The 22085-nt window shown below is 42.3% G+C and overlaps 1 protein-coding gene across 1 annotated transcript in view; it reads right to left on the bottom strand.

Annotated features, from left to right (window-relative positions):
- The window catches only part of LOC112218428 (cytosolic carboxypeptidase 4), a 150022-nt gene that overhangs the window by 47579 nt on the left and 80358 nt on the right, over nucleotides 1-22085 (bottom strand). The window contains exons 20-22 of the mRNA XM_024379212.2: nucleotides 4391-4520; nucleotides 2614-2745; nucleotides 2139-2315 (exon numbers count right to left, since the gene is read on the bottom strand). Coding sequence (XP_024234980.1) covers nucleotides 2139-2315; nucleotides 2614-2745; nucleotides 4391-4520 — 439 coding nt within the window. The remainder of the gene's footprint in view (nucleotides 1-2138; nucleotides 2316-2613; nucleotides 2746-4390; nucleotides 4521-22085) is intronic.

Below are 22085 nucleotides of genomic sequence, written 5' to 3'. Positions count from 1 at the left end.
CCTTTATCTCATTCTGAAAAATCTATGCTATAGAAAGTTACAGCATAAATATACCATACAATAAGATATTACCACCAAGGTCAAGATTAACTGTGGGCATAAACGGACCCATGGCACTCATCTAAAGAGGGGAAGGTAGTCTGGCAATGTGCCCACCTATCCACTGGCTGCCTCTGCGGCCCAATTTAATGTCTCTTATTTCTGATGGTCTGAACATGATGTATAATTTGTTCACCAAGGTTGTTTCCCCACACCGATGATCATAAGTGAATCTTCAGTACTTACTCGTAGTCGAACGCTGTTTACAGATGGATTGAAAAGGGTGAATAAAGGAAGATGATGTGGCTTACTTTTATGTTTATGTGAAAGAAGCATATATATTTATATATACTGAACAAAAATATAAATGCAGCATGTAAGGTGTTCATGTTTCATGAGCTGAAATAAAAATCCCAGACATTTGAGATACGCACCAAAAGCACACCAAAACCTCACACAACACAAAGCCACAGATGTCTCAAGTTTTGAGTGAGTGTGCAATTGGCATGCTGACTGCAGGAATGTCCACCAGAGCTGTTGCCAGATAATTTAATGTTCATTTCTCTACCATAAGCCACCTCCAACATCTTTTTAGAGAATTTGGCAGTATGTCCAACCGGCCTCACAACCGCAGATCACGTGTAACCACGCCAGCCCAGGACCTCCACATCCGGCTTCTTCACATGTGGGATCGTCTGAGACCAGTCACCAGGACAGCTGATGAAACTGAGAACTATTTATGTCTGTAATAAAGCCCTTTTGCGGGGAAAAACTCATTCTGATTGGCTGGGCCTGGCTTTCTAGTGGATGTGCTTGGCTCCCTCCCAGGCCTACCCATGGCTGGCCCCTGCCCAATCACGTGAAATCCATAGATTAGGGCCTAATTAATTTATTTCAATTGACTGATTTCCTTATATGAACTTTAACTCAGTAAAAATGTTGAAATTGTTGCATGCTGTATTTATATTTTTGTTCAGTATATATATATATATATTGTATAAAAGATAAATAAAGGTTAAATAATAACAATCAAAAATAATTCTGCATCATCGAAAATGCAGGCAAAATTTGTGAAATCACCTGGGAGACATTGCCTAGTAGCTTTTAAAACATGATTACAAAAAACCCCATGTGAACCAATCAGCAGTGCAATAAATGATTATTACCTTCTGCAGGCTATAATGAGGAGATAGAGAGAGGGGGAGGCTTCTCCTCCAATGAGATCATTACATGGGGGGAGTTGAAAGGGGGGGAAGAGATAGGTAGGGGATGTTTGGGGTAAGGTCAAATGGAGGGATCCATGGACACGTGAGGATTGCAAAACCTATACTGTTATGCCAACACTTCCCTCCCAAGAAACTACAGTACAGCTAAGGTTAGTGGAATATTTGTCATGGGAGAAACATTGGCACAACTGTAGCTACATATTTTCTTCCATGGACCGAATAACCTTTACGAAGACATTTTTATTTCTTATTGTCTTTATAGGAGAACTACTGTTAAAAATCATAGCACGAGGAGAGTGAAAAGTTCCGCTGCTCATATAAAGACAAATTATTTATAGGTCAAAGAAAACTACTGTAAAAGTGGGTCTAGTTTACAGGCCAACTTTTTAAGACTACTTTAGGAGTGCAAGCCTAATTACCCATATTGCTTTTGGGAGGTGTTCCTTTCTCCCCCTCTTCATAATATATGAACCATTTCTTCTCAAGAGATGCAGCATGAGAAGATACACTAGTATGAGTCTTCTGTTGATATCCACTGTGCTTATTCAAACATAATATTTCTACTCTACTGTTATTTCTCAAAGGAGGTGTGAGTGTTTGTGCCTCAGGGAGGGAACACTGATTGTATACCACTACAATCCCAGAGGAAGCCAATGCATCGGTGCATTCTGAAGAGCTATCCTTCTCTGTCTATTTAGGACAAGGCACTTAAACCAATTATCTTCCACAGCTGACGAAATAGTCCTACTGCACCAACGTATCAATGAACTGGCCCCAACACAGACTCATGAAGCACATCGCAAAGAGTGACGTTGACTTCTACAAACATATACACTAAGCCAGGGCTTATAACAGTGGTCTCTGTGTGCCAACCTTAAAGACGCCCTGGTCACAGCCATTGTAGGTGCTCTCCATGGTGTAGCTCCGGAGCACACCCATCTCCCTCCAGACCACCACCCGGGCTGTGGCCTCTCGGGACTTCTCCACAAGGTAGTTGCAGCTGTTGAAGGAGAAGGCTGGGGCTATCCGGTCCAGAGTCTTAGGGATGGTCTGGAGACAAAGACAGAGCGAGAAGAAATGGGTTTTAATACAGATGCAGGGGTGGGTATTCTTTACACTGTTTAGCCCAAATAACGTAGATAAAGAAAGGTCGATTACCGTCATGATTCATTGAAGCTCTAATAAATGATTGATAAATGATTTAGAATATATACATTCATCGTTTTTAACTACATGACAACATTCCCAAGACACATTGTCTTCCCCCAAAACAAAGCTTGATACCGTAGCTAGGTAATGATGACCAAGCGTTAAAGTAATTCTACTTCAAATATCCAGTAATAGCTACCCTGTATCCTGGGTCCTCCTTCAGAGTGGCAGTATTGACAGCAGAACCTGACTGCCACACAGTCTCCTTCACACTACAGCCGTACAGGAACACATTCTTCTTCCGCGAGTGACCATGGTAATCACAGAACACCTGTGGAGGCAACATGACACAGCTGTGATGACGGCCCTGAAGGAACACAAGGTTTTTGGGCGTCGTTGAACCTCATTAATCTAACGGGGATCACATAAATGACAAGGTTTTAAGGGCCATTGTGTGAGATAATAACACAGGGGCTTTAGTACAAATGCAGTCGACTGTCTAGTCAAAGTGGGTATTAACCCACTTTAACAAAGTGGGCATTAACCCACTTTAACAAAGTGGGCATTAACCCACTTTAACAAATTGGGCATTAACCCACTTTAACAAATTGGGCATTAACCCACTTTAACAAAGTGGGCATTAACCCACTTTAACAAAGTGACATTAACCCACTTTAACAAAGTGGGCATTAACCCACTTTAACAAAATGGGCATTAACCCACTTTAACAAAGTGGGCATTAACCCACTTTAACAAAGTGGGCATTAACCCACTTTAACAAAGTGGGCATTAAGCCACTTTAACAAAGTGGGCATCAACCCACTTTAACAAAGTGGGCATTAACCCACTTTAACAAAGTGGGCATTAACCCACTTTAACAAAGTGGGCATTAACCAATTCACGTGGAATACACTTTGGTGAGCAACATTTACAACAAAGAGAAGTCAATCACTATCAATACATTGCATTAGGCACTTGTTTTGTTTAGTGATGATAATAATACAGTTTCACGCTCATAATTATTTGCAGGTACACTGTGTGATTACGGTAATAATAAACTGTAAATAACGGTTCAATTGATTTACAAATCGAGTTAATTATTTAATTATACTGCTGCCACACAATTGACTTGTTCATTTCCCAACACAGTAAAAAATTATCAAACCCATAGGTGAGAAGGTTTCTGATTCTTTACGTTTACGCTGAGGCAGGAAAAGTAATTTAAAAAAAACTTTGTTTCACTATGAACATTGATTTGACATAATTAACTTATATTTGGCATTTCAAGGTTAAAGACACGTGCAATGCATTTTCAGTTACAGAAATAAACCTGCCAGATTGTCATAATATAAATGAGTTACCTGTAACTGAGGTTAAACAATTCTAAAACAGTTCAATCAAGTTTGTGGTAAGAAGGGCTGAGAAACCCAGAGCTAGATGTTTGCCTGGCTTTACATTCTGGAAACAGAGCAAATGTTTGTTGGAGTTCAGGTAGAGATCACAGCAGAACACCTTAGCTATAAACAAGATAAGTAGATTCAGAAAGAACAACACAAAGTTCAGGGGCGGTGAATCAGATAGACCAGGGATGTTGAGTTATATATCTGAATGAACAACATAAGTGCTTTTGCATCAAATTATTGTCAAAGCAATGCATGTGCTGTCTGAGTATTTCTGTGAGAGGGGGGGTAAGAGAGAAAGAGAGAGAAAGCGAGAGAGTGAAAGAGCTATCTATTTGTTCTACACTCTTAGAAAAAAAGTGTTATCTAGAACCTAAACGTTTTTTTCAGCTGTCCCCAAAGGAGAACCCTTTTTGGTTCCAGGTTTGGGGTTTTGTAAACCCTTTCCACAGAAGGTTCTACATGGAACCCAAAAGAATTCTCCTATGGGGACAGTCGAAGAACCCTTTTGGAACCCAAAAGACTGTACAAATGCTTGTGAAGTGAAGTGTGGAGCTGTTGAGTGACATGTCTCACCAGGGGTGTCTTGCCGATGCTGTTGAGGTAGTAGAGGAAGCCCTTGGCATGGTATATAGTAGGGCTCAGAACAGGATCAGGCTTCATCCACTGTCTGTTGAGATCTTCACCGTTCAGAGAGCAGCGGTGACTGTTGACAGCACAACAGAGATACATACTGTAAGGTATACTGCTGAGTCTTCTTTACGAACATAAAGCTCAATGCCGTTTTAGTGCACTTATCTGCAAAACTCTAACATGTGGTCATCCATACCTCAGGGTTTGCGAGATCAGCACATACAAACAATAGCGATCCGATTCGGTTTGATCTGAGCAGACCAACACAGTAGCAGTCAAGTTGAGTCAAGAGTGTCAAATTATACCCTCCATTTTTAGGATTGTTTATGCAATACTGAATGTCTATCCTGTCTATCCTGTCTATCCTGTCTATCCTGTCTATCCTGTCTATCCTGTCTATCCTGCAGTGGGCATTGAATCATATGAATGACCTTTGAATGGAAAGGCATTATGTAGAGAGCATTTACAGTACCTGCTGAACTAAACACACAGCAACTCAAATCACATAGGGCCAAATCTGACTAGAGATCTGCACAGCACAGGAGGCTGGTGGCACCTTAATTGGGGAGGACGGGCTAGTGGTAATGGCTGGAGTGGAATCAGCTGAATTGTATCAAATACATCAAACACATGGTTTCATGGTGTTTGATGCCATTCCATTTGATCTGTTCCGTCCATTATTATGAGCCGTCCTCCCCTCAGCAGCCTCCTGTGCTGCACGGGCAACTCAAGTGATGCAGAAATCTCCTATTAACGTCAATGCAGTAAGACATAAGATTTACACAAAATATAGAGGAAAGGTACAGTCTCATGTACCATGGCAAAAGTATCCTATTGCCATGTTCCTAGCCAGATGAGCATAGCCACAGTAAGATCTGTTTTTCTCAAATCGATAGTTATATGATGCTATAGTCTCAAATGAACATTTATGGTGAAACATGTATCACATCATTTTAGATACCGTGTTACATTGCATTTAATGGTGATAACTATCGTCGCTGGCTTTCAAAGTAGCCTGTACTCATTTCCATCTCTCTCAGTCCAGATAAACTATACTGGGTAGACTCATCTGGGGAGTGCCACACTGTCAGGCAGTGCAGCTCTTAGGTTAGATTAGGCACTTCTGCATTTAGTGGCAGACGTTCACTAACACCCGCATACGGGCGTTTTCCATTTCCAAGTGTAACATTCAGAACATTCTGGTAGAGCAACATGGAGCAGTTTGATTTGACGTTTTATATCATGCTCAATTTGAACATACAATGCACACATAGTAGGGGGGGGGGGAAACAATCTAAATTGTGCTAAATCCACCTAAATTATCAAACTAAATGGTAATCATAAAAACAATTCAGCAGATAACAGCTACACCAGAAGCAAAAACTTCATGTCTCGGTAGCCAGGAGCTTGATCATTTTCCATGACTTATGAGAGGGGCAAATGACGGGTGTTTAACATGTGATTGGTTGACAAACTAGAGGGCAGCCTTTCCAATCTTTACTGACAGCCTGTCATGGAGCTGCCAAGGCAGAGAACACTGACCTGGCAGGTTAGATGTCAATTGATTACTGAGTTCTGGACCCTCAGAACTATTGGACTGAGTGGTGAACGAGAACTGTTGGTTGGTATTTCTACAGCACGACTGCAAAACACACAGGGAAAAGGTGGAACAAAGTGGCACGAAGATGTTTATCTAGCCAATCCTATGCATTAAATGGGATCAAGTAATACTCACTAGTATGTTCATTTCAGAGGAGGCTGGTAGGAGGAGCTATAGAAGGACTGCTCATTGTAATGGCTGGAATGGAACAAATGGAACGGTATCAAACACATCAAACATATGGAAACCACACGACTCTGTTCCATTAATTCCATCCCAGCCATTACAATGAGTCCTATAGCTCCTCCAACCAGCCTCCTCTGGTTAGTTTCCATACCTTATGATACTTCAAGGGGAATAAACGCGACATTGTTTTGTACACATAATGAAGCTACCAGTGAAGACCATGACACTGACTGTCTAGAGCAGAAACAGACCAAGGCCAGATTAGATTTGATATGACCAGCTATAATACCTTTGAAATACAATATGCCCTGCAATAAGCTACAGGCTAGTTTTGATGCACCTAAATATTAGACATCAAAATCTATAGTCATCTCAACATAACAACCTAGCAGTTGAAAGGGCACCTTTCCAAGCTCTCTGGGAGCGACATACTCAAACTGACACTAACCTTTGGAGTGGACATCAACCAACTGCCCGTCTCTGTCGTAAAAGTTATGTCTATTCACTTGCTGTACAGAAGACAATAATATCATGTACAAAATTATATTCAAACACAAAAAAAGCTTTGCCAAAAAGAGAGTAGACCTCCTGTTGAGGTATCGTTTCCACTTGGCGAATTATCCTTCTTGACATGCCTACTAACTTCTAATTCAATCTGATCACAAAGCCTCTGTTGCCAGGCAGCTTGGTAATCCACAGCCTTTGCTGAAAATGACACAGAAATGAAAGACTATAACTTTCAGTTTAAAAACTCTGCTTTGTTCATGACAGTAAAAATGTATGAAGACCTTTGAGTTCCCACTCAATGAGGAGCGAGGGCAGCAGAGCATTTTGTTTCCATTTACTGTGTGTTACAGTCTGACAGCCCGTCCCCGTTTCACAGCCTGCAAGATGTCCGCCGGCCATCCCACATTATGCTCACAAATTCAACAAACTGGATGACTAGGAATAATAAGTGGGTGGGTATGGATCTAATACGTACATGTCATGAGAGTGACGGACATGATGAATGTAGCTCGATCTATCTCATCACAACGCACAGTATAATACATTAAAGCCAGATTTGTGAGCTTTGAATGTTGAACTCTTCATCTGAAGTACATTTCTCAATGCGTCTCATATTAACTACAGTGTGATACTGATCCAATATAGTGAATCTTTGCGCATGTGATTCTTTTGTTCCTCAGTCATTTCAGGTTGGGGATGAAAGAGCAAACTACCGTTACACCAGATACCTGACAAATCTGTGCTGAGATAAATTGTACTCCAGGCCTTCCTAACGTCTCTAAAAAACTTTGCCCAGATATACTGTATTTAAGTTCATGAATGCAGGACTGAGCTCCAACAGATTTTTACCCAAGCAGGAGTAATGTTCTTATAGCATCTAATTAGAAACAGAGTTGATCACGTGTGAATGGATTGGAATATAATGGTCATCTATACAACATCACACTAAATGAGTGTATCTCTCTGTGTGTGTTGGATGTGGGAGTCACTCAGATCTTTGACAGTAACAGCTGGGTCGTTCCACCAATTCAGTGCTTTTTGAGAAGTGTAACTTGGTCAAAACAAAAGTTTGATTTCACTTAATTTTATCTCACTTAACATTCTGTCATGTCCAACTTAATTTTAAAAAACAAGTTTCCCATCTCAAGACGTTAAAAGAAAATGACTACAGTAATTGCCCATTAAGTGCCAAATAAAGTAACATGATTGACCATAACAGGGTTGATGATTTCCTTTTAAATCAGTCATGAATCCCCTTCTGACAGGGAATGGAAGCTTGTTGTGTACAACAAGGAGAGGAAGTGGCTGAAAATGCACAACATTGATCTTCAACTGACCCTAGAAATAGTACTGATAGGAGACCTGGAGAGACCGGGTCAGTCAATTACTAATTACTAAGTCAATTGTTAATAGTCTTTGTAAAAGGATTTATCTTCAATTCGCAATCTGTGGATTCTATTTGATTAGATAGATTGAAATTGTACGTTAAACATCACAGCATACTTGAAAGATATACACTACCGTTACAAAGTTTGGGGACACTTAGAAATGTCCTTGTTTTTGAAAGAAAAGCACATTTTTTGTCCATTAAAATAACATCAAATTGATCAGAATACAGTATAGACAGTGTTAACGTTGTAAATTACTATTGTAGCAGGAAACGGACGATTATTTTATGGAATATCTACGTAGGCGTACAGAGGGCCATAATCAGCAACCATCACTCCTGTGTTCCAATGGCATGTTGTGTTAGCTAATCCAAGTTGATCATTTTAAAAGGCTAACTGATCATTAGAAAACACTTTTTCAATTATGTTAGCACAGCTGAAAACTGTTGTCCTCATTTAAAGAAGCAATAAAACTGGCCTTTAGACTAGTTGAATATCTGGAGCATCAGCATTTGTGGGTTCGATTACAGGCTCAAAATTTCCAGAAACAAAGACCTTTCTTCTGAAACTCGTCAGTCCATTCTTGTTCTGAGAAATGAAGGCCATTCCATACGAGTTGTCCTTGATGTTGTCCTTGAGTTGACCCTGCCCTCTAGTTGTCCTTGATGTCCCTTGTTTTTTTGCATTGATTTCTTTTTTCTCTTTACTTCATTTTCTTGGTTGTTGGTGCATTGGAGGGGTTCTTGGGAGTGGGGAATGGACATATTATTATTTATTTTATTTTTTTCTGGGGGGAGGACCGTGGGAGGGATCTCGGATGGTTGAGGGGCAGCTATTGTGGAACTGTGTGGGGGGGGATCTTGGAGGGTTCGGGTCCCCGTTTTCGGCCTTGTGGGAGATCTGTCGACGTGCCCTTGAGCAGGGTGTTGACCCTGGATGCTTCTGTGTGTCGCTCTGATTGGGAGTCTGTTGCATGACTGGTATGGTTGAGTGGCTTCACTGCAAGTATATTATATTATATGTTTTGGATATTCAATAAAAAAAATTAAACGTTTTTTTTAAAGAATGGAAGTTCAATGCAAAAAAAACAACATTTTTGAAACTTTTCTAGCCTGTCTGTCTATAGGTAACAGGGTTGATGTGTTATTCTAGCCTGTCTGTCTACAGGTAACAGGGTTGATGTGTTATTCTAGCCTGTCTGTCTATAGGTAACAGGGTTGATGTGTTATTCTAGCCTGTCTGTCTATAGGTAACAGGGTTGATGTGTTATTCTAGCCCTGTCTGTCTATAGGTAACAGGGTTGATGTGTTATTCTAGCCTGTCTGTCTATAGGTAACAGGGTTGATGTGTTATTCTAGCCTGTCTGTCTATAGGTAACAGGGTTGATGTGTTATTCTAGCCTGTCTGTCTATAGGTAACAGGGTTGATGTGTTATTCTTAGCCTGTCTATCTGTAGGTAACAGGGTTGATGTGTTATTCTAGCCTGTCTGTCTATAGGTAACAGGGTTGATGTGTTAGCCTGTCTTCTATAGGTAACAGGGTTGATGTGTTATTCTAGCCTGTCTGTCTATAGGTAACAGGGTTGATGTGTTATTCTAGCCTGTCTGTCTATAGGTCTGTCTATAGGTAACAGGGTTGATGTGTTATTCTAGCCTGTCTATTCTAGCCTGTCTGTCTATAGGTAACAGGGTTGATGTGTTATTCTAGCCTGTCTGTCTATAGGTAACAGGGTTGATGTGTTATTCTAGCCTGTCTGTCTATAGGTAACAGGGTTGATGTGTTATTCTAGCCTGTCTGTCTATAGGTAACAGGGTTGATGTGTTATTCTAGCCTGTCTGTCTATAGGTAACAGGGTTGATGTGTTATTCTAGCCTGTCTGTCTATAGGTAACAGGGTTGATGTGTTATTCTAGCCTGTCTGTCTATAGGTAACAGGGTTGATGTGTTATTCTAGCCTGTCTGTCTATAGGTAACAGGGTTGATGTGTTATTCTAGCCTGTCTGTCTATAGGTAACAGGGTTGATGTGTTATTCTAGCCTGTCTGTCTATAGGTAACAGGGTTGATGTGTTATTCTAGCCCGTCTGTCTATAGGTAACAGGGTTGATGTGTTATTCTAGCCTGTCTGTCTATAGGTAACAGGGTTGATGTGTTATTCTAGCCTGTCTGTCTATAGGTAACAGGGTTGATGTGTTATTTATAGGTCAGGGTTGAGCCTGTCTGTCTATAGGTAACAGGGTTGATGTGTTATTCTAGCCTGTCTGTCTATAGGTAACAGGGTTGATGTGTTATTCTAGCCTGTCTGTCTATAGGTAACAGGGTTGATGTGTTATTCTAGTCTGTCCTGTAGCCTGTCTGTCTATAGGTAACAGGGTTGATGTGTTATTCTAGCCTGTCTGGCTATAGGTAACAGGGTTGATGTGTTATTCTAGCCTGTCTGTCTATAGGTAACAGGGTTGATGTGTTATTCTAGCCTGTCTATCTATAGGTAACAGGGTTGATGTGTTATTCTAGCCTGTCTGTCTATAGGTAACAGGGTTGATGTGTTATTCTAGCCTGTCTGTCTATAGGTAACAGGGTTGATGTGTTATTCTAGCCTGTCTGTCTATAGGTAACAGGGTTGATGTGTTATTCTAGCCTGTCTGTCTATAGGTAACAGGGGGTTGATGTAACAGGGTTATTCTAGCCTGTCTGTAACAGGGTTGATGTGTTATAGGTAACAGGGGTTGATGTGTTATTCTAGCCTGTCTGTCTATAGGTAACAGGGTTGATGTGTTATTCTAGCCTGTCTGTCTATAGGTAACAGGGTTGATGTGTTATTCTAGCCTGTCTATCTATAGGTAACAGGGTTGATGTGTTATTCTAGCCTGTCTGTCTATAGGTAACAGGGTTGATGTGTTATTCTAGCCTGTCTGTCTATAGGTAACAGGGTTGATGTGTTATTCTAGCCTGTCTGTCTATAGGTAACAGGGTTGATGTGTTATTCTAGCCTGTCTGTCTATAGGTAACAGGGTTGATGTGTTATTCTAGCCTGTCTGTCTATAGGTAACAGGGTTGATGTGTTAGGTAACAGGGTTGATGTGTTGGATTCTAGCCTGTCTATCTATAGGTAACAGGGTTGATGTGTTATTCTAGCCTGTCTGTCTATAGGTAACAGGGTTGATGTGTTATTCTAGCCTGTCTGTCTATAGGTAACAGGGTTGATGTGTTATTCTAGCCTGTCTGTCTATAGGTAACAGGGTTGATGTGTTATTCTAGCCTGTCTATCTATAGGTAACAGGGTTGATGTGTTATTCTAGCCTGTCTGTCTATAGGTAACAGGGTTGATGTGTTATTCTAGCCATTATTCTCAATCCATCGATTTTCTGTAAATTCACAAAGTCGATGACTGGCACTACTATCTTGTTCTCATACAACGTGTTTACTTGTAGTCTCACCCAGTCTGATATTTCTTCAGTCACCATTATAACAGATGTCAGGGTACAAAAAGAACCTTCATCTCTTTATAGCATTTGACGGAATTAATTTTCTAAATAAATGAAAAATGAATGAATTCAAACGGTCTTTTTACTCCTGGACACAGAAGTCTACCTCCTGTCCTTTACAAACAAAGCAATCTGCCGCTGGGTCCACTTTACATCCCAGACAAAGACAGTTCAATTTAGTTTTGTTACAGGGAGTCGCCAGTTCAGGGGGATGAATAGATTTCTATGCCCCGTCTAATGGGGTTACATCCTAGTTTCACCCTCAAATCTCCATCAGACATGGATGTGCACAATGAGCATTTAGTTCGACCTCAAAGTCACTGCACCCCACCACGCCACAGATTCGGATTTAAGCATTAAGCATTGCCAGGATGGAAAATCACTGTTACTGTATCCCAGAGTTTATCATTTAAAACTAATGGAAAACATTGAGCAGATATTGGAGCTCTTATCACTATTGGGAGGGGGAAGCGCTCTGTCTGGCAGCACATGGGTGAGTCCCATTAACTGGTGGAATTGGAAAGTGGAAATTCATTTTCCTTTTGTTTGGAGTGCTCTGATGGCTTCACAGATAGAGGATAGAGGCTCAGGTGAGCAGGGGAGGGAGCAGCCTTGACACCTCCTCCCTCGCTCTCTCCGTCCGTGGCAACGGCTATCACTATGGAGGATGGGCTGGCTTTAAAGGAGATTGTAAATGTGGCTGACATGGCAGACCTCCCAGGAGAGAGTCATGGGTTCTTGGACATACTGTACATTGCGGATTGATCTGACACATCAATGTCCTGTCTGAGCTATGGAACACACATGTCACATGGCTCCTCTTCACAGGAGAAAGCATCAAAGTTTACACATGTTCCATCCATCAACAACACAAATACAGCCCACAGAGAGCAGAGCAGGAGAGAGGTTGATAAAATCATGCGATTGATGGTTGATTCACTCAAAGAGCACAAAATGCCATTTCATATTCAGGTCAATGAGAGAGGATACACTACATGGTTGGTCCCCCCTTTGCTGCCATTACAGTCTCCACTCTTCTGGGAGGCTTTTCACTAGATGTTGGAACATTGTTGCAGGGACTTGCTTCCATTCAGCCACAAGAGCATTAGTGAGGACGGGCACTGATGTTGGGCGATTAGGCCTGGCTCGCAGTCGGCATTCCAATTCATCCCAAAGGTGTTCGATGGGGTTGAGGTCAGGGCTCTGTGCATGCCAGTCAAGTTCTTCCACACCGATTTCGACAAACCATTTCTGCATGGACCTCGCTTTGTGCATGGGGGCATTGTCATGCTGAAACAGGAAAGGGCCTTCCCCAAACTGTTGCCACAAAGTTGGAAGCACAGAATCGTCTAGAATGTCATTGTATGCTGTAGCATTAAGATTCCCCTTCTCTGGAACTAAGGGGCCTAAGACGACGCACCATGGAAAACAGCCCCAGACCATTATTCATCCTCCACCAAACTTTACAGTTGGCACTAGCGTTCTCCTGGCATCTGCCAAACCCAGATTTGTTTGTCGGACTGCCAGAAGGTGAAGTGTGATTCATCACTCCAGAGAACTTGTTTCCACTGCTCCAGAATCCAACGGCGACAAACTTTACACCACTCCAGCCGACACTTGGCATTGTGAATGGTGATCTTAGGCTTGTGTGCGACTTCTCGGCCATGAAAAACCATTCCATGATGCTCCCGACAAACAGTTATTGTGCTGACGTTGCTTCCAGAGGCAGTTTGGAACTCGGCAGTGAGTGTAGCAACAGAGACAGACCATTTTTATGCACTTCAGCCCTTTTCTGTGAGCTTGTGTGGCTTACCACTTTGCGGTTGAGCCGTTGTTGCTCCTAGACGTTTCCACTTCACAATAATAGTCCTTACAGTTGGCCGGGGCAGCTCTAGCAGGGCAGACATTTGTTGAACTGACTTGTAGGAAAGGTGGCATCTGGTGCCTCATTGAAAGTCACTGAGCTCTTCAGTAAGGTCATTCTGCTGCCAATGTTTGTCTATGGCGATTGCATGGTTGTGTGCTCACTTTTATACACCTGTCAGCAACCAGTGAGGCTGAAATAGCCAAATCTACTAATTTAAAGGGGTGTCCAAAATCTTTTGTGTATATATAGTGTGCATAGCTAGACAGATAAGCTACAACCATATAAATGTTGACATTTGTGCATCAACACAAGTCCATGAATAATGACTGTTTTTTCTATCACAGTATAGCCTATTCATCACATCAATGGCCTAAAAATGATCATAGCTAGCTGGTATAGTATCTCGTTTGAAGGGCCTAGAAGGCTTTTACTCAACTTGGTGTTAAAAATTGAACATCGGGAGCATTCACCGTGTGGCAGGAAATCATCAAAGCTATGTCAACAATACCAACATTTCTCTGTTACTCACTCCAATTGTGGCAATCACATTTCCGCTGTTTGTCCAGTTGAAAGATTAATCAGCTATTCATCCAATGTTAAAATGTTCTGCTCAATGACTCAAATAAAAAGGTCATTTTAACCAAATTAATGATGTAATTGTGACGCTTAGTACGATTTGGATAAATAATAACGATCTGTCACCTCTGTGGAAAGCATAGACCGGAGCTGATTGGTACTGACACCGTTGCCTGGTGCTTCATCCCTGTGATGTTGCCAAGGAGGGAAACTTGCATAACCAAATCACTGGAGACCAGGCAGGCCTACTGTATACAGGAAAAAGCATAAACCTTGTGTTTACAAAACAAAAAAATTAGGTCATTTCTTACCTCACTGATAACAAACACCTGAAAATTCCTAAATCCTCTTTTGTATCATTTCCCTCCATTTACCTTGAGAGAGATAAAAACAAAGCTCCAGCTTGTTACACAAAGCGTGTCCTTCCATAATATTGCCTGATAGCTTTAAACCATTTTCGACTCAGGCATTCATCTCTTCAGATGATGCCCATGGAAACCCTAACAGAACTCTGGCTGCTGCTACGTTCTGTCTGTGTGATTGACGTGTCCCTCGGGATGTCTGAGAGGAAAGACGTAAGTGCAGACGACAGCTGCTGGGAAGATAGTTAGTTTTGAAATGCTCTTAAATGCAAAAACCCTGCTCTCCGTTAAGCTAACGGATCCAGCATCTCCTCCATACCGGAGTTCAAAGCCGTCTCAGAAACCCTCTGAACCGCTTACTGACTGTCTTACACTGATGTACTCTGAGAGCCCAAATATGAAAATATCCTTAGAACTCATATCAGTTATATGCATCTATTCTCCACCATGGAGAATCATACTGTAGAAACACTGAAGCAAGTGGAGACTTACGACACTGGATCTTCAAATAATCTAGAACACCAATGTGACAACTATGCTGATAGGCAGTGCCAGGCAACCTCACTCAGCACCACTATGCAATAACTGCAGCAACACCCACATCATCATGTCTTATTGCTTTACTCTACAGCCATTTGGTCTACATCTTCTCCTGGAACTCTAGATTGGCTGGGCTGGTTCAGACACATTCACCCTGTCCACCATTGCGCCTGTGCATTATTTACGAGTGACTGCCGTCCCACAATCCACCACAAAAAGCCTGAGTGGAGCGTGAAGCCAGCAGTTGAGTTGTGTTTCAAGTGCCTACTTCACCCACCCCCTCTCTCCTGGATGCTCTCTCTTCCTTTCAAATCTCACAGTGGATTTAAAGCAGGGTCTGTCAGATGTTTTGACGGAGCTTCTGTTGTGCATGGCTGGGTCGGACTGACTGTATTATCACCTGTGTGCAAAGCATAGAGATGGGGGATGGCTTTGTTTTGAATATTCATTTGTTTGCTTATTCGTGCCTGCTGGGCACAATCATTCTGCCGAGGGAAAAGTCATGGGAGGTTGTTAAGTATCTCCCTTGATGTGGAGCTCTGAGGAGAAGACAAAAAACATTTGGATTGAATATTCAAATAAACAAGACTCATTGTATACATTTTAAAATCCCATTCAAATGGTGCTCTAATACAACTGCAATCAGAACAGCTCATTATATTGCCCTGTTATATCAAATGTTATGATGTACTTTTGTCGAGTACGCATGCAGTATAAATTGCAGTATACAACTATGATATGGGATTCGGAATAACAGAATAAAATGGAAAACTAAAACATCACATTATTGTCATTATCTGTAAACTACCCTCGCGTTGAGAGGACATTAGATGAGGGTTGAGTCGTCCTCTCTGACCTGTGATACCGCAGGACGTGGCTTCTCTTTGTGTTATTCCAGACTGAGAGGGAAATGAACTGAACACAACATGAGCAGCAGCTTACTCTAGCTCTGGGAAAACACACACATCCTCATTTCAACACACAGGGCCACCTCTAAAGACACACACACACACACACACACACACACACACACACACACAGCCTGTGTCTGAGTAACAAAAGCTTTTCCTCCTACCAATGCAATACGAGCTGAAGGAAATAGGAGTGTGTCTCCGTTCTATTGCCTGTTTTTGCACTTGATTTGAATAGTCATGTGAATGAAGTTTCATTATCTGCTCTTCAAAGGCTATCCCATTACAGTCCCCAGGAAATTCATAGCTTTTAAACTCACTTTGTTTATTCATATTTCTGTTCTCATTAATCTCTACATCTTTCTTCCAAAGGCAAAGTCAAACTGTTATTGTACAAATAAGCTTTTTTTTTCTTACCACCATAATATTTTAAAATATGCTAAATGATTCATCTTCAACACTTCAGAATCCTCTCCATAGAATGGCTCTAGTGGCTGAGATAACATGCTCCCAGCAGTTGGCCAGAGAGCAGTCATGCATATTCACATGCCCATGCTGTTAGGGGCTCTGAAGACACCTGAGCAGGTCTGGGCCCCGGTTCCCAGTTGTGATGTAAGTTAAGCATTACGATGATCGTACCAGATGCTTCGTTATTTACGAGCCAACTTTTGAATAGTGTTTCCTAAAGAAGCAGTGTGTCATTGCACCATGTGTCAATACGGATAGGATTGAAAGAAAAACAGTGCTGCTAACTTACACTATCTATCTTATGCTTCTATCTCAAGGCCATCAGACTGTTAAACAGCCACCACTAACATTGAGTGGCTGCTGCCAACACACTGACACTGACACTGACTCAACTCCAGCCACTTTAATAATGGGAATTGATGGGAAATGATGTAAATATATCACTAGCCACTTTAAACAATGCTACCTTATATAATGTTTACATACCCTACATTATTAATCTCATATGCATACGTATATATACTGTACTCTATATCATCGACTGCATCCTTATGTAATACATGTATCACTAGCCACTTTAACTATGCCACTTTGTTTACATACTCATCTCATATGTATATACTGTACTCGATATCAGCTACTGTATCTTGCCTATGCTGCTCTGTACCATCACTCATTCATATATCCTTATGTACATATTCTTTATCCCCTTACACTGTGTATAAGACAGTAGTTTTGGAATTGTTAGTTAGATTACTTGTTGGTTATTACTGCATTGTCGGAACTAGAAGCACAAGCATTTCGCTACACTCGCATTAACATCTGCTAACCATGTGTATGTGACAAATAAAATTTGATTTTGATTTGATTTTGATTTGATTTATGCAGTCATCTCCGTTTTCATTTTAAGGATTGTTTTATTCTTCACTTTTTTGTAACAATTGCAAAGACATTGGCAACTTTGTAGGCTATTTGTGTATAGCTTCTGTGTAAAAAGAGGGAAGGGAGATAGTCTGGCGGGTAGGAGCATTGGGCCAATAACCGAAAGGTTGTTGGATCGAATCCCAGAGCTGGCAAGGCAAAAGTCTGTCGTTCTGCCCCTGAGCAAAGCAGTTAACCCCCTGTTCCCTGGGTGCCGATGACGTGGATGTTGATTAAGGCAGCTCCCCGCACATCTCTGATTCAGAGGGGTTGGGTTAAATTTGGGAGACACATTTCAGTTGAATGCATTCAGTTGTACAACTAACTAGGGATCCTAGGGATCCCCCTTTCCCTATAAAGTGATGGAGAAAAGCATCTAACAATGCACTTAGTTGTTCTATGAGTGGTCTGAGGCAGTTGGTTAACGAAAAGGGTTTTCAAGTCCACTTTTAGAAACAATGTTTTTGGGAAACTGTTAGGCTACTAAAGATACACCGTAAGATGGTTCTAACGATGATGTTAACCCTACGTAGGACCTGTATTGTTGCTGCTGGTGAGGTACGGTACTGCTGCTCATCTGAGAGCTGCTGTCAGTCTATGGCCCTCCACACAGCCCATTGACATCCTGTATAGAGGCCTGCCCGGATTTTAGCTTCATGCCAAACACACCATGGCAACATGGCCGATTATTATTTTTTTTTAAACCTTTATCTAACTAGGCAAGTCAGTTAAGAACAAATTCTTATTTACAATGGGACTCCCAAACAAGGCCAGATGTGATGCAGCCTGGATCAGATAGCTGCATGGAGCCCAAGTAGAAGCCCAACCCTAAACATATTGGTTGTTGATGAGTATAAAAATTCATTTGTGTTCCGTCTGTCGCAAAACTTTGTTGAGCTGGAAGGGTTTTGTTATTACCCAGTTGTATGCTTTAGTTTGCTTTTGTTTAGCCAATAATTAAAATTACAATAGGTGAAATGATTCAGGAAGTAGACTGAATGCCTCATTACAGAATATTAATATCCAGATCATTAAACATTTAAGTGCAAAGGCTTCAAAACTAGTAGAGGGGCTCAGCCTCCTTCTAGGGCTCTTCCCTCTGGGCTCGGTTCTTGCTGAAATAGAGGAGGCTTTGTGAGACAGAGAGAGTAGCGCTTATGATTGATCTTACCACTCATCAGAGTCTCTTCACTGAAATAAATATTTTGTGTGGATCTACAGTATGTGTCACAGAAATTATATAATTCATTTGTCCTGCCAGTCCTGGATGTTACAAAATAGACATTAAGGGTAAAGTGCACATTGTTAATGTAACAAAAAATAGATTTTAGATTATACTGTAGGGGGCTGCTAGACAAACCCTAATGACCCCTCTAAGGACCCCTATCTACCTTTACAAAGCACAGTTCGCTGTGAGACACAACACAACCACGCATAACACTCTCTTCTCTCCATTAGAATGTAGTAAACATACACATGTCAGATTTTATCCTTGGCATCCTGGTGGTGCACGTCCCTGATGACAGAGCTCACCCTGGTGGTGCATGTCCCTAATGACAGAGCTCACCCTGGTGGTGCATGTCCCTAATGACAGAGCTCACCCTGATGGTGCACGTCCCTAATGACAGAGCTCACCCTGGTGGTGCATGTCCCTAATGACAGAGCTCACCCTGGTGGTGCATGTCCCTAATGACAGAGCTCACCCTGATGGTGCATGTCCCTAATGACAGAGCTCACCCTGGTGGTGCACGTCCCTAATGACAGAGCTCACCCTGGTGGTGCATGTCCCTAATGACAGAGCTCACCCTGGTGGTGCACGTCCCTAATGACAGAGCTCATCCTGGTGGTGCATGTCCCTAATGACAGAGCTCATCCTGGTGGTGCATGTCCCTAATGACAGAGCTCACCCTGGTGGTGCACGTCCCTAATGACAGAGCTCACCCTGGTGGTGCATGTCCCTAATAACAGAGCTCATCCTGGTGGTGCATGTCCCTAATGACAGAGCTCATCCTGGTGGTGCATGTCCCTAATGACAGAGCTCATCCTGGTGGTGCATGTCCCTAATGACAGAGCTCACCCTGGTGGTGCATGTCCCTAATGACAGAGCTCATCCTGGTGGTGCATGTCCCTAATGACAGAGCTCATCCTGGTGGTGCATGTCCCTAATGACAGAGCTCACCCTGGTGGTGCACGTCCCTAATGACAGAGCTCACCCTGGTGGTGCATGTCCCTAATAACAGAGCTCATCCTGGTGGTGCATGTCCCTAATGACAGAGCTCATCCTGGTGGTGCATGTCCCTAATGACAGAGCTCACCCTGGTGGTGCATGTCCCTAATGACAGAGCTCACCCTTTAGAAAAGGAAAACCGCACACTCTAAAAGCTCAGATGCAATCATTTATTTACCAACGTCTCAACATCAAGCTGTCTTCATCAGGGTTTCATGTGGAACACCCTCCACACTGCCTGCCACTCAGAAGACCACCATGTCACCACTATGTTAATCACAGTGATGGAGCTAACAGGTCAAACAACCTTGGAGGCAAGCTGAGACCCTCCACCTGTTATCTTTCACCCCTCAGAAACCTTCCTCCTACTGAAACGGCTTAGCCGCAGGGGCACGTGGGCGGTGGGATGGAAGGGATGCTTTCTACAGCCAATCTGGAGGAGATGATTATGAGAACCTCATAGGGTGCTTGTCTATCACTCATGGTCTTATCTAGTGCATCTCTTTATGAAGTGCCAGTATGAAGTAGGCTGATAATACTTGTGTCTGTCTGGAGTGTTGAGCAGTGAGAGCCAAGGGCGGGTGCTCTGTGGTATTGATGTATGTAAATGCTCTTGGTCTTCACTGCAGTAGGAGGACCATTGTCACATTGATTGTTATTAGTTCAATACCATAGAGCAGCCAGCAAGGAACATTTACACATTTCTAGAAGAGTGAAACAACAACTTTGACTTTTTAAAGGTCAATATGGCTCTAACCAAACGTGAATGCCATGGATGTCTAGGATTCTGATCAGCATCGTTGCTGCAGGAGAAAACACATGCAGAGGGACTATTATTGACTGATCACAGTCTCAGGGAAATCATGTGTTCCACTCGCATTTGCCGTCTGCACATTTCTCTCCGGTTGTTGCGCATATGTTTTCTCGGCCCAGAATAACAATGGTAGTTGATGCCAGATACCGTAATCAGTTTAGTTAAAAGTCAAGAAAGTGTCGTCCCTCGCCTCCGAGTCTCACCAAATAGAGGGGAATGGAAAGGAAACTATGAGAGTTCTAGCATTCCCTGTCCCCATTCCATCAGACAGACAGAGTGCTCATCTCCTGTCCTGGAAACACATAACTAGGTAATGACACCACTGTCTCTGTCAATGTGGCTCCCGTATGAAAACACAGTCTATTTCCTGTATTTATTCCGCGTCTAAGCCTAGTTCTACCGAACCAGCACTGACCTCCACGGTCTAATTGGCTTGTTTCACTCTGAAATAACTTGGGCTCATCTGAGTAGTTCATTTATGCAGCATCAAATTGGAGCTTCGGAGGGAGAAATACATTGTGAATTGTTAGAGTGGCTGTGGTTTAGCTTGACAGACCAAGGGTACATAAAAAGCTTATTCTGATGTTCCAGTATATGTCGAAATGAATGGCTGAGATGACAATCAGAGACCTCTCCTGTGATTGGGACAGTGTTGTTGGCTACTTGTAAAATAGGTACTGTTTCAGACACAGAGCTAAAAAGATAATGAAATGCAGTTGAAAATTGAAATATTTTGCAGGTTACTGTTGTTATCCATATCAAACAAGCTAACATATTGCCTCGTGTTACACTTCGTAGTCTAATAAGCATTATAAACTGGGTGGTTCGAGCCCTGAATGCTGATTGGCTGACGGCCGTGGTATATCAGACCGGCAGCGTAGCCTAGTGGCTAGAGCATTGGACTAGTAACTGAAAGGTTGCAAGATCGAATCCCCGAGCTGACAAGGTACAAATCTGCCGTTCTGCCTCTGAACAAGGCAGTTAACCCACTGTTTCTAGGCTGTCATTGAAAATAAGAATTTGTTCTTAACTGACTTGCCTAGTTAAATAAAGGTTTTTAAAAAATGTAAGACCGTATACCACGGGTATGACAAAACATTTATTTTTACTGCTCTAATTACGTTGGTAACCAGTTTATAATAGCAATAAAGCAACTCGGGGGTTTGTGGTATATGGCCAATACACCACGGTTAAGGGCTGTGTCCAGGCACTCCACTTTGTGTTGTGCGTAAGAGCTGACCTTAGCTGTGGTATATTGGCCATATACCACACCCCCTCGGGCCTTATTGCTTAAATATCCAGTGGTGTGCATCAACACCAACTCTATCCTTGCTCATCTGAGTCATTCTCCTGTCTCCTCATTACGTACCTCCGAGGTAACTCTTGAAATCCCTCACCATCTAACACTATATGAGTCACCTGTTGAGGGACTTGCTTAGATGCTTGAACGAAACAGACAATTAGTTGGCTGCTGGTGGTGTAGGCATGTTGATCTACTTCAAAGTGTGTAAGGATGCATTTACTGTCTAGGGATGACGCTAGGTATGGAGTGAGTGAGTTGAGTTGAGTTGAGGTGAGGTGAGTGATGGGGGATTTTGGGGATGACACCAGGTGGGAAGTGAGGGTGTGTGTGTGGGGGGGTGGAGAGGTCAGAGGTCAGGGAGCATGAGATAGATTATCAAATCACTAGACCACTGGACCTATTACAGGCCAAAACAGATAATGGTTCCAGAAAACAAATTGAATGCTAGAACACCACAGAGCTCTCCCTGGTGGGCTGTGCCCATTC

Source organism: Oncorhynchus tshawytscha, linkage group LG19 (genome assembly GCF_018296145.1).
Source record: "Oncorhynchus tshawytscha isolate Ot180627B linkage group LG19, Otsh_v2.0, whole genome shotgun sequence".
In the NCBI taxonomy this organism is placed as follows: Eukaryota; Metazoa; Chordata; class Actinopteri; order Salmoniformes; family Salmonidae; genus Oncorhynchus; species Oncorhynchus tshawytscha.
Note: the sequence above shows the minus strand (reverse complement) of the source record. Positions and strands in the feature narration are given on the sequence as shown.